Source organism: Ciona robusta, chromosome 2, assembly GCF_009617815.1.
Source record: "Ciona robusta chromosome 2, ASM961781v2".
Taxonomy (NCBI): Eukaryota; Metazoa; Chordata; class Ascidiacea; order Phlebobranchia; family Cionidae; genus Ciona; species Ciona robusta.
This window is the reverse complement of record NC_143236.1, coordinates 9,476,974-9,504,235: the sequence shown is the minus strand read 5'-3', so window position 1 is coordinate 9,504,235 and position 27,262 is coordinate 9,476,974. Positions and strand designations below refer to the sequence as shown.

General features: G+C 36.3%; 3 protein-coding genes across 6 annotated transcripts; 1 reads left to right on the top strand and 2 right to left on the bottom strand.

Annotated features, from left to right (window-relative positions):
- Nucleotides 1-21,711, bottom strand: LOC149741016 (SH3 and multiple ankyrin repeat domains protein 3-like). 4 transcript variants are annotated; one of them, XM_089871919.1, is made up of 30 exons: nt 21,561-21,711; nt 20,242-20,376; nt 19,956-20,108; nt 19,716-19,830; nt 19,456-19,560; nt 19,107-19,178; nt 18,763-18,876; nt 18,096-18,285; nt 17,733-17,896; nt 17,500-17,667; nt 17,234-17,440; nt 17,068-17,134; nt 16,734-16,834; nt 16,367-16,425; nt 15,850-15,971; nt 15,696-15,794; nt 12,990-13,103; nt 12,549-12,585; nt 10,943-11,079; nt 10,104-10,228; nt 9,952-10,051; nt 9,546-9,674; nt 9,337-9,458; nt 3,582-3,690; nt 2,879-3,028; nt 1,515-1,650; nt 1,341-1,458; nt 1,144-1,280; nt 865-1,094; nt 1-653 (listed from the first exon to the last, which is right to left on the bottom strand). In XM_089871919.1, the coding sequence occupies exons 2-30, from the start codon at nt 20,361-20,363 to the stop codon at nt 208-210; spliced, it is 3,948 nt and encodes a 1,315-aa protein (XP_089728045.1). In that variant the 5' UTR covers nt 20,364-20,376; nt 21,561-21,711; the 3' UTR covers nt 1-207. The 4 variants fall into 4 exon arrangements, with proteins under 4 accessions (XP_089728045.1, XP_089728046.1, XP_089728047.1 ...); XM_089871920.1 differs by having other exon boundaries at nt 9,546-9,671; XM_089871921.1 differs by having other exon boundaries at nt 19,956-20,093.
- A 680-nt stretch (nt 21,712-22,391) lies between these two features.
- On the top strand, nt 22,392-24,215 carry LOC149741015 (uncharacterized). The gene is made up of 6 exons (XM_089871959.1): nt 22,392-22,549; nt 22,603-22,728; nt 23,080-23,179; nt 23,233-23,330; nt 23,381-23,524; nt 23,596-24,215. Exons 1-6 carry the CDS (start codon nt 22,464-22,466, stop codon nt 23,732-23,734), a joined length of 693 nt encoding a protein of 230 aa, XP_089728085.1. The 5' UTR covers nt 22,392-22,463; the 3' UTR covers nt 23,735-24,215.
- LOC149741014 (26S proteasome non-ATPase regulatory subunit 6-like) lies at nt 24,181-27,086 on the bottom strand. Its single transcript, XM_089871947.1, has 7 exons — nt 26,849-27,086; nt 26,180-26,379; nt 25,928-26,073; nt 25,321-25,540; nt 24,921-25,029; nt 24,565-24,733; nt 24,181-24,385 (listed from the first exon to the last, which is right to left on the bottom strand). Exons 1-7 carry the CDS (start codon nt 26,985-26,987, stop codon nt 24,211-24,213), a joined length of 1,158 nt encoding a protein of 385 aa, XP_089728073.1. The 5' UTR covers nt 26,988-27,086; the 3' UTR covers nt 24,181-24,210.
- Between the last annotated feature and the right edge of the window lie 176 nt (nt 27,087-27,262).

Below are 27,262 nucleotides of genomic sequence, written 5' to 3'. Positions count from 1 at the left end.
TAATATATTGTTTGTACATTTATTTGTTACGTCATACATGGAAGTCAATGGAACACCAAGCATAGAAACAACATTTTGATTGAGATAGAAATCATATAATTATGATTAAAATGGAAGCCCAGTGACATCATCAGTCATCAATGACATCATCGATGACATCATTCTTGCATATTTATAAACAATACTGCAGATGTGACGTTAAATACGTCAAGATAGTTTCTTAAGCGATCGTTCGAAATTTAATCGATGCCCGACCCGTGTTACCCCGAGCTCGCTTAACTCATCTTTCCCCAATTGGGGAAGATGGCTCCCATCGATCTCATTCTCGGCAAACTTCCCGGCGTGCGTTCCCAACCCGATCCCGACCAACCACCGACCAACCTCTGCGACATCCCATTCATGTAACGGCTTCTTTGTGATGTCACACACAACCGGGGTCGCGACCTCACTTGACCCAAAGTTGACCTTTGTGAGGGTGATGGGGGCTTCCCCTTTATCATAGGTGAGGGACACCCCCGGGTCCGATCCTTCCTCGGACGAAATATTTGACGTCGATGAAACAACGGAAATCGTTTCGATTGATTTCAGGGCCGAGGTTCGTGTTATGACATCATCAACACCTGAATCGTGCGCTGATGATGTCACAAGGTCCCCTGTGATGTCACAAAATAACATAAACATTGATGTTGTTACTGTGTTTAACAAAAGCCTTCTGTATCAACAACATAAACATAGCTTTAATTTATCTCGAAAGATCAAGTTTAGTAAAACAATGAAAAGAGAAAAATTAGCAACAAAACGACGATCGTTGTATGGAAAAATATCACAAGAGTTGTTAAAAAACGATTAAACGCATGGTTTTACCTTTTGTCTTGGTGGGTTTCGGGGTATTTCCCTTTTCCTCTGCAAAACTTGTGGGTGGGGGTAAAGTTGGGTATTCCCCCATCATATCATCAGGGGGCGGGGGTAAGTTGATGACATCATCAAAGGTCATGTGACCATGTGGGTCAGGGGGTGGAGGTAAGGTGAATCCCCCTAACCCCCCACTTTCACTGGGTGGGGTTGGGGGTGGTGGAGGAAGTGACACCCGTTCGCTGTTGAATATTGTTGTTCAATACGTAATAATCATGACATCATAATCACCTTTGTTTATCCCCGTTACGCTTGAGCGCTTTAGCGACATCCGATGGTTTAACTCCGCTCGTTGTATCGACCGCTAGGTGGAGACTTGCTTGCTTCGCTGCTAAAGCCATCGCTAATGCTGATTGGTTATCGCCTCCCTGTGATATCATAATTAATCCATGACATCATCATGTACGTTGATGACATCACAATCTTACCTTGGGTGATGTGGGTTTAGGGGGTTTCCCCTCATGGTTACGGGTGAGCGCTTTTGCTGCCACAGCTGCTGCGATCGATATTTCACGCTTGGTTGGTTTAGAACCCGGGCTCTTCGGACTATGACATTATAAATTACTTGTGACATCATCAATTACTTGTGACATCATAATTACCTCAATGGTGACAATGGGGGCGATGATGTCACAATGTTGGTGCGTAGTTGTCGTAATTCTTCCTCGTCGCGTGATGTCGTGGTCAGTCGACTGGAGCGACGTTGGGGAGGGGCAGGTGGAGGTTTCCGTGATGTCACTATAGGAGTGTGATATCATAGTTGTGCTATTGAGTTCAACCATACGCAGATAAATATATAGGTTTGTATATAAGCCACCTGTGTTAGTGACAAAACACATTAAGGAAAAATACTTTCACAAAACATGATTAAATCACAATGCACAGTCAGGGTCAGTTTAACTAAATCAGAGGTTCCCAAACCGCGGCCCGTAGGAGCAAAATAAATGGCCCTCAGAGGACTTCAAAATTACCGATTGCATACATTCACAAATAAACATATTACTTTAACAAATCGTCTAAAAATGTTTTATTGGTTTCTGTAATCTTTTACATTGTCTTTGTTACGTCACAAAAATAATTATGACTGTCACAGCATCAGCCAACCTTCCACGCTTGTTACTCTGGTATAGGGGGTAATACCGCGGCATGATTCAACAAAAAACTGTGAAACTTAGTCTTTTACTCCGCAAGTACGTAGTTTAATCTGTTCTAGAAGCCATGTTTATTACGAGCATATGTGTAGAACTTCCTGACCTAACTAACAGTATTCGTTATAACCAAACTTTAGCCAATACAAGTCGCGGGTAATCCTTTAGCTGGTGGCCACCTGAAATTTTGGTTTTAAAATGTTCCTTAGGTCTCACTGATACCCACTGTATAATTTTTGTTTGAAAAAACTCGGGCGTTCGTGCCGAAAACTAACTTTGAAAATGTGCGATATCGTGCTGCGTCACCGTATTTTTTACACCAGCCGTCATGAATTAAACCAAGGTTGGATTATTACGTCATAGAATGCGTATTGTTACGTTTGATTCCTACGTTAAAACAGTGAGAAAGAAACGGCTATGACGTCTTGTAACGTATGTAATATAAATATACCATCATTGTGACGTTACAGACTGCGATTGTGACGTAATAAACCATTGAACCTACGCAAATCAGATGAATTTTGGTGACGAGGCATTTTTTCGCCCATTTTTAAAGTTAGTTTTCGACATGAACGCCCTCCTTTTGTAAAAAAATTTAGACAGCAGGTTTTAGTGGGGGCTATAGAATATTTTGAAACCAAAATTTCAGGTGGCCACCAGCTAAAGGATTACCCAAGTCGCGTCACCAATATAGCAGGGAAAACCTTGCCCGACGCATAATTGTGATTTAACATATTGGCCCGCGATAAAATAAGTTTGGGAACCCTGGGCTAAACGATGAAGTTGAACACACTCGATGCATGGCCAACATAACTTACACGGGACGGCTGCGTTCGATGAATGTCGACTCACTGTGAAAGATGATGTCATCGATGATGTCATCGTGTCCGACATAAACGTGCTGCCTTGTGATGTCACAGATGATGTATCGCTGATGTCACAATCACACGCGTCATCGTTTGGTGAAGCTGGGAAAAAGTTTTAATGAAGTTTGCTTGTAAAGGTACCGGGTTTGAAACCACCATTGCGGTCGTTTGTGTCCTTGAGCAAGACACTTAAAGGCAATTGCTCCAACCCAGTGGTCACTAATGGGTTATCAACCGTACAAAAAACTTACAGAATTAGATAAATAACAATTATGTAAAACTAAAACTCACGGATTTGAAATAAAATCGAAATTTTTTCTTTCTTTTTTCTGCGAATCTGTGGCATTATTACATCACAACAACTAACAATGTAAATAAACGTCTGTGCGCGAAACTAGAATCGACTAAATGACGTAACAATGAAGAAGTGTCACGAAATAATTGACTTCCTGAGGAGAACGTGATATGTGTGATGTCATAATGAAACGTCAATCACAACAATCAATTGATGAATGGCCATTGTTCCAACAATGGTTTGTGATGTCATACATGGGTGTTGTGATGTAATAATGACCCAGATTCTCAAATAAAAGTTGACTTTGAAATCTTTGTTTTGAATTTGTGAGATTTAGTTTTGTATATTATGACGTCATACCTGGATGGGGAAGTTTTGGGGGAAGTACCCTAATGAGTCGTCGAGAAGTTGCCGAGGAGAGAGATTGCGAATGGCGGGGTGGGGGGGGATGGTTCCGTATAAAGATGTCCTGGTAAGATGGTGAATATGTAACTTATATGTGGTGTATATGTAACTTATATATGGTGTATGTGTAACTTATATATATGGTGTATATGTAACTTATATATGTGGTGTATATGTAACTTATATGTGGTGTGTATGTAACTTATATATGTGGTGTATATGTAACTTATATATGGTGTATATGTAACTTATATATATGGTGTATATGTAACTTATATATATGGTGTATATGTAACTTATATATATGGTGTATATGTAACTTATATATATGGTGTATATGTAACTTATATATATGGTGTATATGTAACTTATATATATGGTGTATATGTAACTTATATATATGGTGTATATGTAACTTATATATGGTGTATATGTAACTTATATATATGGTGTATATGTAACTTATATATGTGGTGTATATGTAACTTATATGTGGTGTGTATGTAACTTATATATGTGGTGTATATGTAACTTATATATGGTGTATATGTAACTTATATATATGGTGTATATGTAACTTATATATGGTGTATATGTAACTTATATATGGTGTATATGTAACTTATATATATGGTGTATATGTAACTTATATATGGTGTATATGTAACTTATATATATGGTGTATATGTAACTTATATATGGTGTATATGTAACTTATATATATGGTGTATATGTAACTTATATATATGGTGTATATGTAACTTATATATATGGTGTATATGTAACTTATATATATGGTGTATATGTAACTTATATATGGTGTATATGTAACTTATATATATGGTGTATATGTAACTTATATATATGGTGTATATGTAACTTATATATATGGTGTATATGTAACTTATATATATGGTGTATATGTAACTTATATATATGGTGTATATGTAACTTATATATGGTGTATATGTAACTTATATATGTGGTGTATATGTAACTTATATATGGTGTATATGTAACTTATATATATGGTGTATATGTAACTTATATATGGTGTATATGTAACTTATATATATGGTGTATATGTAACTTATATATGGTGTATATGTAACTTATATATATGGTGTATATGTAACTTATATATATGGTGTATATGTAACTTATATATGGTGTATATGTAACTTATATATATGGTGTATATGTAACTTATATATATGGTGTATATGTAACTTATATATGGTGTATATGTAACTTATATATGGTGTATATGCAACTTATATATATGGTGTATATGTAACTTATATATGGTGTATATGTAACTTATATATATGGTGTATATGTAACTTATATATGTGGTGTATATGTAACTTATATATGGTGTATATGTAACTTATATATGGTGTATATGTAACTTATATATGTGGTGTATATGTAACTTATATATGGTGTATATGTAACTTATATATGGTGTATATGTAACTTATATATATGGTGTATATGTAACTTATATATGGTGTATATGTAACTTATATATATGGTGTATATGTAACTTATATATATGGTGTATATGTAACTTATATATGGTGTATATGTAACTTATATATGGTGTATATGTAACTTATATATGGTGTATATGTAACTTATATATGTGGTGTATATGTAACTTATATATGGTGTATATGCAACTTATATATGGTGTATATGTAACTTATATATGGTGTATATGTAACTTATATATGGTGTGTATGTAACTTATATATGTGGTGTATATGTAACTTATATATATGGTGTATATGTAACTTATATATATGGTGTATATGTAACTTATATATGGTGTATATGTAACTTATATATGGTGTATATGTAACTTATATATGGTGTATATGTAACTTATATATGTGGTGTATATGTAACTTATATATGGTGTATATGCAACTTATATATGGTGTATATGTAACTTATATATGGTGTATATGTAACTTATATATATGGTGTATATGTAACTTATATATGGTGTATATGTAACTTATATATGGTGTATATGTAACTTATATATGTGGTGTATATGTAACTTATATATGGTGTATATGCAACTTATATATGGTGTATATGTAACTTATATATGGTGTATATGTAACTTATATATATGGTGTATATGTAACTTATATATGGTGTATATGTAACTTATATATGGTGTGTATGTAACTTATATATGGTGTATATGTAACTTATATATGGTGTATATGTAACTTATATATGTGGTGTATATGTAACTTATATACAGGGGCGCAACCAGGGGGGCTGTTTTGCTGTCATGACAGCCCCCTTTTCCGCAGACACGCACGCAGCCAGAAAGTGCTAAGACGCACACACACGCGCGTTGCATTTAATATTACATTCGTTCGCTTAAAATTGGAATAACTTTTCGTTCAATTGTTACGTCACTTGTCCTATTGTAACGTAACTATTAATTATGACGTTTCATAATATAACAATCTGGAGGAATGTGCTAACTGCACAACCAACCACGAGATCGAAACATCGTGTATGAGCGTCACATTTTTACGCTCTGCGCCGGCGTAGGAAATAAAGGAAGACGCATGTGGTAGCATACATTCAACACTTAACAAACGAAGCAATCGTTGTGAATTTATTCTCGTGAAAAGTGACGTAATAAAACTCTGGTTCTCGTGCGGTGTCATCAAACGATGTTTTTTGGCCTTTGTCCAAGCTCTGCCGGGGCGATACTTTATAATAATATATTACAATTTGTGTTGGTTCCAATTTACTGATAGCGTCGCTCCTCGCACTTATATTTGCACCAATTAAAATGCATAATAATCGCGGTTTATCAGCATTTAAATCAGTGGTTACCAAACTTTATCTACTCGCGTACCACTTTTTGGTTCAAGCAGCGTTCTCAAACCACCTACATACTTAACTACTAAAGGCTCGTGAACAACTCATTTTAAATAGTGAAATTAAAAACCGCACGCACACCTATTTTTTCCGCGGGCATGAACTTGGCACTGCCTTTCTCAAAGTTGAAAATAAAAGTAATTTGCCTATTAAACAGGGCAACAGGCGCGGTAATAAACAACCTAAATATGTTCCAGAAGTAGCACTGCTGTATATTTACGATGTTTTCCTCAGCCAAGCAGCATAATTATTACGAAACAGTAGGGATTCACACGTGGATTCATCGCGTCATAATAGCGATTGTTTGACCTGGGAATTGATTACGTCATAATAGCAGTTCACACGTTGATTATTTGCGTCATATTAGCGATTGTCCCCTTGATTATTTAGCCTGCAGGTGCTTGAAAACAGGTTGAATATTTGCCTTTTCATGCGCATAATAAAGATAGGCTTGCAAAAATATTCTGTACACGCGTAAAAAAAAAACAACGCCTAGGTTTAAAAAGTTAGGAACACCGGTGTAGGGAATATAGCATGGAATGTCACGCTCTACGTAATTTATGTGGATTAAAATAATGCTCACGACAATCACTAAAAGATCATTTGCGATCGTTTGGTGTGAACTTAATAAGGTGCTCGCGTACCACCTGGGAGGCCTTCGCATACCATAGTTTGGGAAGCACTGATTTAAACTAATCATCAGAAACAGAAATAATACAAAAACTACAGATCGTATGGGAGCAAATAAAACACGATTGTTTACCAACAATCTCGTTTGTGATGGAACAATCGTAATGGTTTATCAAAGGTATTCTGACGTAAATAATCGTTACATTAACATGCGTAAATCTGCAACAATGCTTCCTCTGTTTATATTAATTTAGATACGTCTTTTTAATAATGTAGTGTTAGTTTTAATTTACCGCGTAAAATAGGATATATATTCGTGTGCACAACCAATAAAGGGAGTGTTTTATCGCGTCAGAGATAAACGTGGACTAGACGTAAATATGACAGCCCCCTTTTAAACGCGCTGGTTGCGCCACTGCTTATATATGGTGTATATGTAACTTATATATATGGTGTATATGTAACTTATATATGGTGTATATGTAACTTATATATGGTGTATATGTAACTTATATATGGTGTATATGCAACTTATATATATGGTGTATATGTAACTTATATATGGTGTATATGTAACTTATATATATGGTGTATATGTAACTTATATATGGTGTATACGTAACTTATATGTGGTGTATATGTAACTTATATATGGTGTATATGTAACTTATATATGGTGTATATGTAACTTATATATGTGGTGTGTATGTAACTTATATGTGGTGTATATGTAACTTATATATATGGTGTATATGTAACTTATATATATGGTGTATATGTAACTTATATATATGGTGTATATGTAACTTATATATGGTGTATATGTAACTTATATATGGTGTGTATGTAACTTATATATGGTGTATATGTAACTTATATATGGTGTATATGTAACTTATATGTGGTGTATATGTAACTTATATATATGGTGTATATGCAACTTATATATGGTGTATATGTAACTTATATGTGGTGTATATGTAACTTATATATATGGTGTATATGCAACTTATATATGGTGTATATGTAACTTATATATGGTGTATATGTAACTTATATATATGGTGTATATGTAACTTATATATGGTGTATATGTAACTTATATATGGTGTATATGTAACTTATATATGTGGTGTATATGTAACTTATATATATGGTGTATATGCAACTTATATATGGTGTATATGTAACTTATATATATGGTGTATATGTAACTTATATATGGTGTGTATGTAACTTATATATGGTGTATATGTAACTTATATATGTGGTGTATATGTAACTTATATGTGGTGTGTATGTAACTTATATATGGTGTATATGTAACTTATATATGGTGTATATGTAACTTATATATGGTGTATATGCAACTTATATATATGGTGTATATGCAACTTATATATGGTGTATATGTAACTTATATATGGTGTATATGTAACTTATATATGTGGTGTATATGCAACTTATATATGGTGTATATGTAACTTATATATGGTGTATATGTAACTTATATATGGTGTATATGTAACTTATATATGGTGTATATGTAACTTATATATATGGTGTATATGTAACTTATATATATGGTGTATATGTAACTTATATATGGTGTATATGTAACTTATATATGGTGTGTATGTAACTTATATATGGTGTATATGTAACTTATATATGGTGTATATGTAACTTATATATATGGTGTATATGCAACTTATATATGGTGTATATGTAACTTATATATATGGTGTATATGTAACTTATATATGGTGTGTATGTAACTTATATATGGTGTATATGTAACTTATATATGGTGTATATGTAACTTATATATGGTGTATATGTAACTTATATATGGTGTATATGTAACTTATATATGGTGTATATGTAACTTATATATATGGTGTATATGTAACTTATATATATGGTGTATATGTAACTTATATATATGGTGTATATGTAACTTATATATATGGTGTATATGTAACTTATATATATGGTGTATATGTAACTTATATATGGTGTATATGTAAGTTATATATGGGTCATTAGGGGTAATTAGGGGTTAGGGGTCATTAGGGGTTAGGGGTCATTAGGGGTTAGGGGTCATTAGGGGTTAGGGGTAATTAGGGGTTAGGGGTAATTAGGGGTTAGGGGAAATCACCTGAATGTCATGTGACCTCAACATCCGACTAACAGGTCGTCTACGTAGCGTCGCAGTTTGCTTTATGACATCATAATCCTCCTCAGAACCTTCCTCAAGCGCGAGTACGCTGTCAAGTTTGCCTGTCATAGATATCATATATAATAAATGCAGAAACAATATATCATAAACATAGATATCATATATTAACATAGAAACAATATACTAACCAATAGCGGAACCAATCGAGCCACTTCGAGAAATCTTTTCATGGTTTTGGGTTGGGGGAATCCCTGATGATGTCATGTCATTCGATGATGTCGTTGATGATGTCATACTGATGATGTCATCGTTTACTTCTAAAGAAACATTACGTTAATGTTATTATTGTGCGCTGGGCATACCCTGATCTCAGCTCACTTTACCCCCAACAACACCGGACCCCCAACACCCCCGGACCCCCAACACACCCGACCCCTAACTTGCCCCCAACAACCCCTAACCCCTAACTTACCCCCAACAACCCCTAACAGCCCCCGACTCCTAACTTCCCCTTCACAACCACCGACCCCTCACTTACCACCAACAACCCCCGACCCCTAACTTACCCCCAACAACCCCCGACCCCCAACTTACCCCCAACAGCCACCACAAAAACACGCAACGGATCTCCGGCCTCGTGGATTCGTTCAACAATTTCCCGATGTCCGATGGTTGATACGTCATTGTTGTTTATCTGTAATAATCGTTATTATGACATCACCACCACCATTATGACATCACACTACCTTTAACACGAAGTCACCCGACCTCAACCCGGCCTCATGCGCGTTACTTCCCAGCTCGACAGATTCCAAATATTGTAACGCTGGTTGTCGTGGTGACGGGATGAACCGACCAATCGGGCCCTCTGCTGTTAAAGGAGATTGGGGGTTAAAGGGGATTGGGGGGTTAAAGGAGATTGGGGGTTAAAGGGGATTGGGGGGTTAAAGGAGATTGGGGGTTAAAGGAGATTGGGGGTTAAAGGAGATTGAGGGTTAAAGGAGATTGGGGGTTAAAGGAGATTGGGGGTTAAAGGAGATTGGAGGTTAAAGGAGATTGGGTGGTTAAAGGAAATTGGGGGTTAAAGGAGATTGGGGGTTAAAGGAGATTGGGGGTTAAAGGAGATTGGGGGTTAAAGGAGATTGGGGGTTAAAGGAGATTGGAGGTTAAAGGAGATTGGGTGGTTAAAGGAGATTGGGGGTTAAAGGAGATTGGGGGTTAAAGGAGATTGGGGGTTAAAGGAGATTGGGGGGTTAAAGGAGATTGGGGGTTAAAGGAGATTGGGGGTTAAAGGAGATTGAGGGTTAAAGGAGATTGGGGGTTAAAGGAGATTGGGGGTTAAAGGAGATTGGGGGGTTAGGGGGTTAAATCTACATACAAACCCTACCAATATACACAAGCATTATATATAGTTCCCCACAAACATACAATATGATGTTAAGGAACATGGTTTAGTTTTGAAACCAAAATGTTTAAGATGAAAATAAAATATTGTTTGTCATGTTTGTATTAAAACTAACAAGAGAAGTTTTTAACAAATTATTCGGGTTATCACCCCCGCCCCCACAAAATAACCCCAACTTACACTTTGCTCCTCGTAGAACGAACCCGTAACCATCAACCCCCCGCCTTATGATGACATCACGATATTTATGGGAAACACCCTGTTGTGATGTCACTTCTGATGATGTCATCGCTGCAGTGTCATCTTCATGCAAGCCACTGGAAAATATTTAATTTTCACGCGACCCAAATATTCGCATTAAAATAATTTAGAATCGGCTGGTTAGGTTCAGTATAGTATAAAGATAAAAAGATTATTTTGCCAGCAATCTTCTGCGGGTGAACCCCCAACCCCATATTAACCTCCCAACCCCACATTAACCCCCCAACCCCATATTAACCCCCCAACCCCACATTAACCCCCCAACCCCACATTAACCCCCAACCCCATATTAACCTCTTATCCCCACATTAACCCCCTAACCCCATATTAACCCCCTAACCCCATATTAACCCCCCAACCCCACATTAACCCCCCAACCCCACATTAACCCCCAACCCCACATTAACCCCCAACCCCATATTAACCTCCAACCCCATATTAACCCCCTAACCCCATATCAACCCCCAACCCCACATTAACCCCCAACCCCACATTAACCCCCAACCCCATATTAACCTCCTATCCCCACATTAACCCCCACCCCATATTAACCCCTAACCCCATATTAACCCCCTAACCCCATATTAACCCCCCAACCCCACATTAACCCCCCAACCCCACATTAACCCCCAACCCCACATTAACCCCCAACCCCATATTAACCCCCAACCCCATATTAACCCCCTAACCCCATATTAACCCCCAACCCCATATTAACCCCCAACCCCATATTAACCCCCAACCCCATATTAACCCCCCAACCCCATATTAACCCCCCAACCCCATATTAACCCCCCAACCCCATATTAACCCCCTAACCCCATATTAACCCCTAACCCCATATTAACCCCCTAAACCCATATTAACCCCTTAACCCCATATTAACCCCCCAACCCTACATTAACCCCCAACCCCACATTAACCCCCCAACCCCACATTAACCCCCAACCCCATATTAACCCCCAACCCCATATTAACCCCTAACCCCATATTAACCCCCTAACCCCATATTAACCCCTAACCCCATATTAACCCCTAACCCCATATTAACCCCTAACCCCATATTAACAACCCAACCCCATATTAACCCCCTAACCCCATATTAACCCCCCAACCCCATATTAACCCCCTAACCCCATATTAACCCCCAACCCCATATTAACCCCCAACCCCATATTAACCCCTAACCCCATATTAACCCCCCAACCCCATATTAACTCCCTAACCCCATATTAACCCCATATTAACCCCCCAACCCCATATTAACCCCCCAACCCCATATTAACCCCCCAACCCCATATTAACTCCCTAACCACATATTAACCCCCAACCCCATATTAACCCCCAACCCCACATTAACCCCCTAACCCCATATTAACCCCCAACCCCATATTAACCCCCCAACCCCATATTAACCCCCCAACCCCATATTAACCCCCAACCCCATATTAACCCCAACCCCATATTAACCCCCCAACCCCATATTAACCCCCCAACCCCATATTAACCCCCCAACCCAACTCACCTGTCCAAAGAATGTTGTTCGTGTTTCAAATGTTCAACTGAAAATATATTAAATATATGATATCTATGTATATTAATATGATATTTATGTATATTAATATGATATCTATGTATATTAATATGATATCTATGTATATTAATATGATATCTATGTATATTAATATGATATCTATGTATATTAATATGATATCTATGTACATTAATATGATATCTATGTATATTAATATGATATCTATGTATATTAATATGATATCTATGTATATTAATATGATATCTATGTATATTAATATGATATCTATGTACATTAATATGATATTTATGTACATTAATATGATATCTATGTATATTAATATGATATCTATGTACATTAATATGATATTTATGTACATTAATATGATATCTATGTATATTAATATGATATCTATGTATATGATATACTTACAATCCAGCTTTGATCGTCGTAACTTGACAGCTTGCACACAACTTAACGGGAACCGTCCCGTCTTACCCCCAACCGATCCAACGGCGAAACCGTCACAAACCTCTTTATGACGAACTGTGAAAAAGATTCTCAAACTTTTGTTTCATTGTTACATCACAATCCAACACAATGTATCCATTTACATCACAATCTATTCCATTGTTTCATATTGAAATGAAACAACCTCTATTATGACATCACCCTACTTAACAATAGTTGAATTAAAACCTCCTTTATGATATCATAAGCAACAATAAGAAGGATTATGACATCTCCTTATACAAACAACCCTCAACACGCGAACCAAGCATGACGAGGTTTCCATGAATAATTCATGAACCTTCCAACGTTGCGATTATTTCACATAAAATAAAATTACTTTCATTTAATAATATCTTTAATGACATCATCACATTAATTATGACATCACAACCTCACCTCAACTTTATTGTTACAAATAATCCATACTGTTCGTTTATATTGAACGACAATGACAACACACAGGCGATTATGATGTCATAATTCAACAGCCTCAGGGAATTTATAATCGTTCAAGCGTGACGGTACGTTAAACACACAATGTTAATCTCAACATAGACATCATATAAAAACACAGACATATCATATTTACCAAACATAGACATCATATACACCAAACATAGACATCTTATACCAAACATAGCCATCTTATATACCAAACATAGATATCATATATACCAAACATAGACATCATATACACCAAACATAGACATCTTATACCAAACATAGCCATCTTATACCAAACATAGCCATCTTATATACCAAACATAGATATCTTATACCAAACATAGACATCTTATACCAAACATAGACATCTTATATACCAAACATAGACATCTTATACCAAACATAGACATCATATATACCAAACATAGATATCATATATACCAAACATAGACATCATATACACCAAACATAGACATCTTATACCAAACATAGCCATCTTATATACCAAACATAGACATCTTATATACCAAACATAGATATCTTATACCAAACATAGACATCTTATACCAAACATAGACATCTTATATACCAAACATAGACATCATATATACCAAACATAGACATCTTATACCAAACATAGACATCTTATACCAAACATAGACATCTTATATACCAAACATAGACATCTTATACCAAACATAGATATCATATATACCAAACATAGACATCATATACACCAAACATAGACATCTTATACCAAACATAGACATCTTATACCAAACATAGACATCTTATATACCAAACATAGATATCTTATACCAAACATAGACATCTTATACCAAACATAGACATCTTATATACCAAACATAGACATCTTATATACCAAACATAGCCATCTTATATACCAAACATAGACATCATATATACCAAACATAGACATCTTATACCAAACATAGACATCTTATACCAAACATAGACATCTTATATACCAAACATAGATATCATATATACCAAACATAGATATCTTATACCAAACATAGACATCTTATACCAAACATAGATATCTTATACCAAACATAGACATCTTATATACCAAACATAGACATCATATACACCAAACATAGACATCTTATACACCAAACATAGACATCTTATACACCAAACATAGACATCTTATACCAAACATAGCCATCTTATATACCAAACATAGACATCATATATACCAAACATAGATATCATATACACCAAACATAGACATCTTATACCAAACATAGATATCTTATACCAAACATAGACATCTTATATACCAAACATAGACATCTTATATACCAAACATAGCCATCTTATATACCAAACATAGACATCATATATACCAAACATAGATATCATATACACCAAACATAGACATCTTATACCAAACATAGACATCTTATACCAAACATAGATATCTTATATACCAAACATAGATATCATATATACCAAACATAGACATCTTATACCAAACATAGACATCTTATATACCAAACATAGATATCATATATACCAAACATAGATATCATATACACCAAACATAGACATCTTATACCAAACATAGATATCTTATACCAAACATAGACATCTTATATACCAAACATAGACATCTTATATACCAAACATAGACATCTTATATACCAAACATAGACATCTTATATACCAAACATAGCCATCTTATATACCAAACATAGACATCATATATACCAAACATAGACATCTTATACCAAACATAGACATCTTATACCAAACATAGCCATCTTATACCAAACATAGCCATCTTATATACCAAACATAGATATCTTATACCAAACATAGACATCTTATACCAAACATAGCCATCTTATATACCAAACATAGACATCATATATACCAAACATAGACATCATATACACCAAACATAGACATCTTACACCAAACATAGACATCTTATACCAAACATAGACATCTTATACCAAACATAGACATCTTATATACCAAACATAGACATCTTATATACCAAACATAGACATCTTATATACCAAACATAGATATCATATATACCAAACATAGACATCTTATACCAAACATAGACATCTTATACACCAAACATAGACATCTTATACCAAACATAGATATCATATTTACCAAACATAGACATCTTATACAAACCTGCTACGCGGTCACCCAACTTTAGCGATAACTCCCCGGGTACCAACGGTTCATAATCTCGACAGACGATGAACAAAATATCCGACGTGTCGTCAGAATCTGCACGGCAAGCGTCACTCATACTTGTCATATTGTTGCTATTTAAATTAATAACCTCCAATATTCTTCCTTAATATGGATTGTGATGTCATAGTACGATCCCTTGTGATGTCATCATGGTTGATTGTGACATCATAGGTGGGTAAAGTTGCGTTCGGTGGTAAATGTGTGTCGTATCTTCAACATAGAAATAATATATAATAGTAGCTACATTATGACATCATAACCACCTATGCACGAGACCTGGTGGACTGACCACTGGAGGCGCTAAACACCCTTCGCTGTCGAGTTTAAATCTCACAACAGGGGTTTTCCCAAACTTTGAATATTTACGATCCATTGTCCCAATGCATTGTGGGTAAGTATACAATGCTGTCTATGATGTCATAACCAACTAACTAAGCTAAGCTAAGCACGAACTACCCAAACCAAACCAAACCAAACCAAACCAAACTAAAGGCGGCACACCAAGCAACCAAATCCACAATAAATAATTAATGATTGAATTCGATTTACGTTTAAAGGAAAAAATATTTGACGTCAAATATTTTGTAACAACTTAGGGGAATTACCTTGTTCCGGTTGATTGCTTCGAGAACGAGGTCCCCAATGTGGGGCGCTGGGGTTTCCCCTGCATGGAGAATAAACTTTTATTAATTATGTGAACACCTTACTTGCACCTGTGAAAAGTGGGGCCATTCAAGCTTATTGTTTCGTTGACACTTTGTTAAACTAGCTGTCAAATATTTTATTCTAAAACTTTTTCCTTAACAAACAAAACATCATTGTGACTTCACACTAACCTGATAATAACATCACAATGTAGCAAACCTGGCATTGTGACATCACAATGCGTATGAAACGAAAGTAGTTTTCTTTGTTTTCAGATAATGGGCATTGTTTACACAACATATATCATTGTGATGTCATAATACTTACATTGGGTAAGCTTGCTACTGACACCGTGTGTCGACGATGAATCCCCGATCCTTCCACCGGGGACAGCATATCAAGGATCGTCGGTTTCAACAATGGGTGATCTATGATGTCATAATTATTAAAACATAAATCTATTTATGTTTTCGAATACAGCAGTGATGATCAAGTTAACAACGAGGAGAAGGAAATTAGCAGCAAAACAACAGTCGTTAAAACACACTACGGGTGAAAACTATTTGGTAAATATATTTTATGTTTTGTTGGTTTGTTTAAACATAGCATATAATGGATTACAATTAATGACATCACAATATGATTATGACATTACACCCACCATTGTTACCATGCTCGATGTCTTTGATCAGCTGACCAAGATTCACGTTGCCGGCAACGATGGCCACCTAGTGATGAAACATGACGATATTAACAAATGGGCAGCGATTAGCGCATCGAACCCAGAGGTTCCGGGTTCAAATCTCGTGTTGTATATTATGTTTCACCTGGTAAGGATCTTGGTTGGCATAGTTACATATGGCCGAGTCAGCATTATGCTTCAACAAAGTGACTAAGCACATTTCTTGGTTATAAAGCGAGCATACATGAAGCGCAGTGTTGCCAGTCGCGTTTTGTTTGTTGATTAATTGTTGGTCATCACTGCACGTTTGGAGAAGAAGTTTCAGTTGCTCGAGACGTCCATATCGACAAACCTGCGGTTGGGGTTTTTTATCCTCGGAACTTTGGATGGTTATTAATATACGGCATTTACCTGGTGTAACACGGTCCAACCCTGAGAATCAACGCATGTGTTCTTACAACCGGCGTGTATAAGCACACTTAAACACTCCACATTGTCGTCCACTAAACAACAGTGATATAACGGGGTTAGATCCTTGGAGTCGTAACAATCGGGGGAAGCACCAAGATCGAGAAGTGTCTGAGAGGATAATTATATAAAAGTTAACAAGCATTTCCCCAATATTGTTAAGCAACCCCTCCCACCTTGAGTGCGAACACGTTCCCCCCTCTAACAGCAGCGTGAACGGGGGTGTGACCTCTACGATCCCTGAAATCAAGATGGGCCCCCCCACCGACCAACGCCATAATAACCGGTGCGCATGTTCGTTGATCTTTGTGGCCACTAGAGGCAGCGATCAGTGGGGTTTCTATAATGTACGGTTGGTAACATAGATATCATATAATATTGGGTGAATAATGTTCACAATCATCCCCCCACAGTACATAGTTATGTCAAGGACGACCCAACGTACAATTATAAAACACGATCGAATCTCAATTTACAACCAAAAGATGTTTAACTAAATGATAAATATTTGTTTTGAATCATAGAAATCATATACGAACCATCCCCTGTAGCCGAGTGGAAGTTGGGATCAACCCCCTTCCTTATAAGGGCGTGCACCTTATCCACCCCCCTCCCCCGCACGTAACCCATCAACTCCCGACGTTTCGATGAGCCTTGCATCTTCAGCAGGTGACGAGACTCTTTAGCGCTCCTTAGTGTTTGTTGGAACACTCGTCGCTTGTATCGTAACTATTGTGATGTCATAATATGTAACTATTGTGATGTCATAATATGTAACTATTGTGATGTCATAATATGTAACTATTGTGATGTCATAATATGTAACTATTGTGATGTCATAATATGTAACTATTGTGATGTCATAATATGTAACTATTGTGATTTGTGATGTCATAATATGTTACTATTGTGATGTCATCCTAAATCATTATCATGACCTTTGTTTAACCTCAGCATTAATAATGGGCGATTATGATGATTGATCATTTTTAAACAATTAGATGTATCATCAAACTATGACATCATAATCTCATAATTATAAAATTCTTTAAATTGATGACATCACAAACCACATTGTGACCAGACAACAATTGTTTAGTTTGTTTTTGAACAATGTTAATTGTGATGTCATAATAAATGTTTATTACCCCCTCCATGACAATGCAACCTGAAGGGTCGTAAAAATAAGTCAAACCATAAAATCACCTCGTAAGTTGCGACGCCACCAACTTCCAAATATTCTCGCATGGGTTTGTGGTCCAACAAAAATCTTCCAAGTTTTTTACAGTAGAATCCGTAGTTAAGCGGATCCGGTAGTTTCTAGGGGTGATGGTAACATTGTTAAGTATCCGTATATCATGTGTTTCTATCTAAGTTTCAAATACAAGGAAGTTCACATTTGCGATCCACTCAAGCAAATATATTAAGTTTCTAAACTTGCGCAAGTCAACTAATTCCAACCAATGTAAAGTGACAAACATCAGGTTTTAAACTTTAACAAAGTTGTAAACGCCTCATTAACAAACACAGCAATAAACCCCCTTATTTACCTTGGCAAGCGTTTGTATGATACGTTGCTTCACCAACCACGGTGTATCGTCCATATCAACACGTAAACATTTCTGTAAATACCCGAGGCAATGTCATGTTTAATACCATGGTTTATATTTCACATAATATTAAATAACTTGTTGTTTACCAGCTAATAAAGATTTAACAATAATATTTACAAAATATTATCATTAGCACGAAAGATTCCCTGCGTTATAAACATTGCCGTCAACATTTTAAATTAATAAATATTTCAATATTTGGCAACTTAATTTATCCCATACAACAATATATATAATATACCCCAAGTTACACAAAACCACTATAACAACAACTTTATCAACAAACCGTGAGCTTTTGTTCGGCGACCACGACTTTAAGCAACGCTTGTTCCGTTGAATCCAATTGTTGGGCGAGTGTTTTGTCCGATTCTCGCTTCGATATATATGATGTCTATGTTTGTAGGGGTTATATATGATGTCTATGTTTGCAGGGTGTTATATATGATATCTATGTTTGTAGGGGGTTATATATGATGTCTTTGTTTGTAGGGAGTTATATATGATGTCTATGTTGGCGGGTAGATAAATATGACGATCGTAACTTACCGATGGTTGCACCACTAGGGGGGGTTGTGAGTCACCCGTCGTTTCCGTGGTGATCTCGTCTGTCGATAATTCGTCCTCTGTGATGTCAGAATCGCAAGAATCGTCCGAGAATCGACTGCAATGATGTCATAATGGTAACTATGATGTCATACTTAATAATGATAATGAATAATCCATAGAAACAATATACTTATGTATCCATAGAAACAATATACTTATGCATCCATAGAAATAATATACTTGGGAATCTTGGAGGGCGGCCGTCGCATAAGCAGGAACGTTCGATAATCGGGCGATTGTGTGACATCACAATGATCCAACAATAACCTTTGTTTGTTATTGTTTGAATTCTTGTTCGCTGGAGCGTAACCATCCGAACTGTTAATATGATTTCTATAAAATATCTTAAATATGCTCTCTACTGCTGCAGTGGTTGTTTAAATATCCCGATATTAATATTCATCCACCTGTCGCCGTGTTTAACATGTTTACCCAACAAATAAACACGATACCAAACACACGATACCTCGTTTCATCGTTGTAAATATCCTTCAGTGAAGTTGCTTTCAATGAATTGAATCTTAACTTATGTTTTGCTGATAAATCCAACTGTGAGGTGGAAGTCCGTATCGAGGTGAAACTTGACATCGTGGGGCATTGTCTATAAAATATGTTGGATGTTATCAATGGAATACCTTCATGATTCAATACATAAATGTTAATCAACCATAAGATATACGAGTTGTTGATAATCCACATATGTCACATATGATGTCATACACTCTATTATGATGTCACAGATTATCCTGTGATGTCACATATGTAATATTATAATGTCACAGATTGTATTATGATATCACAATCAACCCATTGTTAAAATTATTTAACAAAACATTGTCGAGACGAAAATGTATTTTCCATCGTCGTGATTAAACCCGACAATAAGATTGATTGTGCGTTGTAATTAAACCTAACTGATAATTAAGGTGAAAGGTGATGTTTAACAGGTAATTATGATGTCACTATCATATATTCAACCACGTGGCTACGCGTCGTTTCATTCATTAATTATTAAGTCAAGCCGACAAATGAAACGTTTGAATAAAATCAACAAAAATTTGAAATATTTGTGAAAAGATCGAGACATTGTGATGTCATAATGGTTGAGTTACACGGTTGAACGAACGTCAAACCAACCGGAAGTTTGCGCGGTCGATACTATAGAGGTTTAAGTTTGATGGGTTTGGTTGATTATTATAAATAATATCACTTTCTTAAATATTAAATTACAATTAAATCAGATAATTTAAATAATTTGTTCAAATTGCGCCGATTTCAAAATACCCCCCCCCCCCCACTTCAAACGATCAATATTCGATAACGACCACTTCAAATTTAAACTTTGGGACAAAGTTTCAAAATTTATAATAAGCAGGACAACTTAATCAAATTTAAAAGATATTTATTTATTTATTTTAAATCAAGTCACAATAAGCATTCTGATGTCATAATGAATACCGGCAATACAGGAAACAATTAAGATTGTTATAAAACAATAGTCGGCAAACATCAATGAAAAGTTTAATATTTGATCGAAAACCATCAAAGGTATTTAATATTTGCCAAGACTAACACGTCAGGTTACGACGTCGTGTGCAAACATCAAGAACCAACAAATCATGATTGGATAAATATTATAATTGTAAACGCTGTATCAATGTCAATGTTAACTGTGGTCAAAGGTTTAAATTATTAAACCATTTCAAATTTACAAACAACGTAATAAATAAACATCATAGAGTATAAAATAATTAGTGACAACAAATATACATCATATGAAATTACCTGAACACGTTCACGATGGTAATATAGTCGTATACCGTAATACTGATACACACCTCACTAACTAACAACCACAATCTAACAAAGCGACAGCTGGATTAAAATCATCATATGCTCTCTGCCGACATCGTGCGGGAGGGAGAATATCGGTGATGTGGCCACACGATGTCTTGAACAATTAAATAGAAACCTAAGTTTTACAAAAACGCATTCTTTTTTTTAAAGAAAAACAAGGTTTGACAAAAATAAGTGTGGTTGTTCCCTCTTATACCCTGTATTACCTTACCAAGCCACCCAGGATCCCCGGGTTGTCCGTATTGACGCCGATCTAAGACACAAAAGTCTCACGCTGACCCCCAAACCACTATCGCTACTCTTCAGTGTAAATATATTTTCCTGTCTTTGTAGTTGTGTAAAAGCCATAAAAATGTTTACTTCCATACAGGTATTGTAACGTGATGCTAATTGTCGTATAATATAACGCAAACCAATGTGAGCTGCCCAATAATGTTTTTGCTGATTCTGATAAAAGTCCAAAGTTAAGTTCATGAGAATCAATAAGACGTTATGACGACCTCGATGGTTGAACAAATTATATAATTGCCACAACTACTAAAAACAATTCCATCCTCGCTACGCCGACTGAACCAAGTAACTAGTAACAAATTACCCCCACACCCGCCCTTTAAACAATGTTGCGATAAATTACAATTGCTGCAATACCCCGAATTCAAATAAAAGTTAAAAAACTTGATGTAAAAATATTTCGTAAACACTGGAACCGTTCCAGTTTGTTTGTACAAAACCAACAATGACGTAACAAACTCACCTCATAGTGACGTCACAAGCCCCTTGACTGACGTATCCAACCCAGCTTTAGTTGTCTATAGTTGTTGTTGCGGGAAGATGGATTATTGCGTATTTAACGATTATTTTGGTTTGTCCAATATTTTACAGCGTGAGGATCGAAATAATGAAACGCAACCACCGCAGTAATTATTATGTTGTTTTGGTTGGTGAGGTTTTAACGTATTTTTCATGACAGGCAAGATATACCGTCTCCCACCCCTCATAATGGTATGGCATGGCTGGACGAAAAATGCAACGAAATAATCGAGAAACATACATCCATGTTAACCCCTCCGCCTACTCATAGCGGGGCTTTATTAGGGTAAATATATTGTTACATACGTGGTAACTTGTAAGCGGGCACGAGGTGTATGAAACAGAACACCCGTGTTATAACAACTGTCGTTTCCCCGCCATGCGAGGATAAATAAGTTACTTACGTGGTAACTTGTAAGCGGGCACGAGGTGTATGAAACAGAACACCCGTGTTATAACGACTGTCGTTGCCCTGCCATGCGAGGATAAATAAGTTACATACGTGGTAACTTGTAAGCGGGCACGAGGTGTATAAAACAGAACACCTGTGTTATAACGACTGTCGTTGCCTGCAATAAGTTGCGTTTAACGAAACATATGTGCCATCTTACCCCACACTTTGTGACCGATGTTCCAGCCCGACCCAGAATTCTGGATCCTTATTTCGCGAGCGTGGTTTGTTACGTCACAATCATGAAGACGAATTGACAAACTCATCTATGACGTCACCACCACACGTGAGTACATTGTTACGCCATACCTCATCGTAAACAGCATTATGACGTCACAGACCTCGAACCCTACGTCACCAGTAGTATCTCCTTACCCGACCACAAACATCTCATTAAAACAATCTTCACAAAGATTGAAGCAACCGCATGTACCCAGGTGAGAATACCCCCCTCCAAAAAACATAGAAATCATTTATTTTACCCCAGATTTTCGTTCCCTCGATATTCGAACAATCGACGCGGTTACCCCGGATGTTCATTCTGTCGTAACAATAAGGAAGTCGACGAATGGGTGACGTCACACCAGCTCAAGGACGCCCTCAATCGAGTCACATGTCCCGTGCTTCGACGGTAGGTTGATGACGTCATATTACTATTGTTTTGTCACGAAAGGTTCAAATATAAGCGTTGATTCAACGCAGATACGAATGCCCGCTTTGTCTGGCTAGTGGTGACAACGCCCACACTTTGGGTCATTGCCCTCTTAACCCAGACCGGAAGTCAAGTCTGCCTCTAGCGGTTAGATTGAAGACTAATGCAACTGGGAAACTTAAACTTTAACCACTAGGTGGCAAACAATAATGATTGTTATTCGAATGAAGTTGGATTATTATGAAATAATTGTGATTATCATGTTAGCTGGTTGTTATGAAATGTTCTGTTTGTTCCGTTGTTTCTGGTTTCTTAATAAAATTGTTGCTTCAAAAACATTTCACGGACATCGACGCGATTGCGGGTTTACAATCATATTGATTATGACGTCATCAACCAATCTCGGTTACGTTATTGCCCAACAATGAACATTCACCAACTTTTGCACAAATTCTACCCCCCGCATCCCCAACCAACATAATGTATTACGATCCTTAGTGACGCATGCTACATCGGTTTACGAAGGGGTAAAGAGACACGTCAGCAGAATTATAAAAACAACTTCATGAACTTTGACCCAATGGTTGGGTTTCCATGGTAACCAATCTTAACATGTAATATCACAACAACAAGAATCCAAATAAAGTTGACATTTTACTTTCAACCTAAATATTGATAACACGCGACAACTTTTGCACCCGGTTCAACAACAAGTCCCCTTTCTTGATCGTTTCTTGGTACTGCCAATTCTTGCTGTCGGGACGATTGGTTTCAACAACTCCGCCAACTTTGTCGATCTTGCAATGCAGACGACCAACCGCAATGAAACGGGAAAGTTCGCTGTGAATTTAACATGAGATAAGTTTCTGCCATTGTGGGCGTTATGTGTCCTTGGGCAAAATACTTAACGGCAATTGCTCCAACCCAGTGGTCACTAATTGCCGGCTATGCATAAAAACAATCACCCACAAAGTTACATACATGGTAATTAAGCTTCCAAACAATCCCCACAAACTTACTTGTCAATAAATTCCACCGTTACCCCGAATGCATTAGCCATATATTCCAATGTTAAACTGCGATATGACTCAAGGAGTTGTGTGTAAGCCATGACACGCATCTCACGAACATAATATCGATAATGCGCGTGGAAGAAACGATCATTCTTCATCCGACTTTCAACTTCAGCTGGTGAGTTAAGGGGGTTAGTGTTTCATTGTTAAAACTAAGCTGTATATAGGATGTCACCCAGGTTTTAAAAGTTGGGGTGTCTTCGATAAGATCGTCAAAAGGTGACCCGTGGTCTCCCTCAGACATCTCTTACCACAACAACAAATGTCACCCCTGGTTCAAACATACAACAATAACAACCGACCTAATCTAACGAAGAACTTTCCGTATCGACAATCGTAAAGCGAAAACAAGAATTCTTTCGTTGCTTCTTCCTCGAATAAAACCTCAAGTATTTCCGATCCCTTAACAACCTTCGAATGTAAAAGTGGTTTATATTTTGAACAAACTGCGACAGTCTTTAAATATGGACAACATATATAGAGTATTTGGTTGTTAGGCAAATTGTAGCAATGACTCGTTAATTATCTCTTGGAATACGATAGCAAAGACCAAATTAAATAAAACAATAAAAAGAAGGAATTAGCAGCAAAACAATAGTCGTTAAAACATGCTACGGGTAAAAACTACTTGAGTAAAAGTGTCAAAAAAAAAGCGTGGCTGTTAAACCAAACCAAATTAGTTTTAAATATAAGTAGACCAACCTTCTCTCGTAGTTGGGAGCGATCCAACGCCAGCATGCAAACATACACAGTATAAGTAACGAATGTTTGATAATCCATTAACTCATACGACGTGAACGTAGATACCGTATCAAGGAACAATTTTGCGGCAGATTTGAAATCCCTGATGGCAACCGAATACAATCCTTGGTAAACTTTCAACCGGTTCCTTCGATCCCAATCGCCCCCCTCGTCAATCAACCTGGGGGGAGACGGGGGTGTTACAATGATATGGTATAAAATAATTCGAAACAAAATGAATATTAAACCAACAGGCTCTTCTTCTTACAAATGAAGTTCCATCATACCAACATAATGTCCTTTAGAGCATAAACCATATGCTAGTAACACTTTTTCTTTACAAACTAAAACAAAGTTTTGAAAACATTATACAAATACAGAAATAAATATCATCATATATATAAGTAAAACACCCATATAATATACATACCACAACTATTACACATATTCCTAGATCCTGCATTACAAAACATAACCCACACAACATGTTAGATTACACCCCTACATAATATACAACACCAAACATTATAATACATGGTATACACAACACATGCAACAATAGACTTACTGTTTAGCTTTATCAATATTCCTTGTAATTAAATCATGGTCCAAATAAAACAAACCAACGCGAATAAGATTGAAAATAATATCGAGACGATGGCCCAACGCGATCGTTTTATCGTAAGCTTTACGAAAAACTGTTAAACATCCTTCCTGTTGATTATAATGGGGGGTTATATTATGTTTACTATCTACAGTGGTTTGAAAGGTATACCCAACGGCAACAAATAAGTAAAAATAAGTTTCAATAAAACTGAACCTTGTCCCCAATCTTGCAAAGGAATTCTGCTTTCGACAACAACGCGTCTTTTTCATCGGACTCGTATTCAACTTCCTCAGAGATTTTCTCGTCAAGTTTCGAAAGTTCTTTTGCGTTTTCATTTTTCATCTTTTCCAACAAACCCTCATCCAACTTAAATCCAAAAGCTTTGCAAACTTTCTCATAGTAAGGTGACATGTCTGTTGGTAAGAATATATTATTTTTTGTCCGGCGCCGTGGTGTAGTGGTTAGCGCCTGCCTGTAACCCAGAGGTAATGGGTTCAAGGATCGTCGCTGTTACCATTGTGGGCGTATGTGTCCTTGAGCAAGACACTTAACGGCAATTGCTCCAACCCAGTGGTCACTAATGGATTGTCTAAATTATCAGCCATACATAACAAAAAAAAATCCCCCAAAAAATAATTACCCAGCTGGCACGAGGTGTGATAACGACTGTCAACGCGAGGATAAAGTAAGTTACATTCATTCATTATTTCAACTGTTTTTATTTTTATCTTTCGAACACAATAGCGAAGATCAGATTTATTAAAACAACGAAAGAAAAGGAAAGCAAAATAACAGTCAGTATCAAAACGTCATACGGACGCTAAAATCTACTTGAACCTTCAATTTAAAGCATTAAATTTTATTCATAAAACAAATACTTACTGTCTTTCTTGATAAAAGCGAGCAACTCATCTTTAACTTTCGCGTTCAACGGATCCAAAGTTAGCTGGAACTCGAGTTGAGCAATTTCAAGATTCGGAATTTTCGCCAAGCCTTCCTCTTCTAAGTTTTCAATCGGCATTTTCAAGTTTAATTTACCAACAAAGTTAAAATCTTGTTAATATGAAATAGAATCCAAGGCTCGACAACAATAAGTTAAATTTGAAATAAGATGTCGATGAATGATTTGCACATTTCAACGCAATGAACCGTAACACCCTGCTCCCATCCGATATAGCATTAAAAACAACGCCCGAACGAAGTAAAAACGAATTAACTTTAAAATTAGTCAACTAAATATAAAAAATAATTAGTAACTAAATAGTATTACCTATACTATGGGTAGTAAATATGTCT

Coding starts and splice junctions, on each gene's coding strand:
- LOC149741015 (XM_089871959.1), top strand. CDS start 22,464: ATGGATTATTGCGTATTTAACGATTATTTTGGTTTGTCCAATATTTTA. Junction 22,550..22,602: donor AATGAAACGCAACCACCGCA/GTAATTATTATG, acceptor TTTTCATGACAG/GCAAGATATACCGTCTCCCA. Junction 22,729..23,079: donor CATAGCGGGGCTTTATTAGG/GTAAATATATTG, acceptor CCGATGTTCCAG/CCCGACCCAGAATTCTGGAT.
- LOC149741014 (XM_089871947.1), bottom strand. CDS start 26,987: ATGCCGATTGAAAACTTAGAAGAGGAAGGCTTGGCGAAAATTCCGAAT. Junction 26,074..26,179: donor TTTGCAAGATTGGGGACAAG/GTTCAGTTTTAT, acceptor TATAATCAACAG/GAAGGATGTTTAACAGTTTT. Junction 24,386..24,564: donor ACGGTGGAATTTATTGACAA/GTAAGTTTGTGG, acceptor TTAAATTCACAG/CGAACTTTCCCGTTTCATTG.
- LOC149741016 (XM_089871919.1), bottom strand. CDS start 20,363: ATGTCAAGTTTCACCTCGATACGGACTTCCACCTCACAGTTGGATTTA. Junction 1,651..2,878: donor ATCGAACGCAGCCGTCCCGT/GTAAGTTATGTT, acceptor ACACTCCTATAG/TGACATCACGGAAACCTCCA. Junction 1,095..1,143: donor CGTAACGGGGATAAACAAAG/GTGATTATGATG, acceptor AATATTCAACAG/CGAACGGGTGTCACTTCCTC.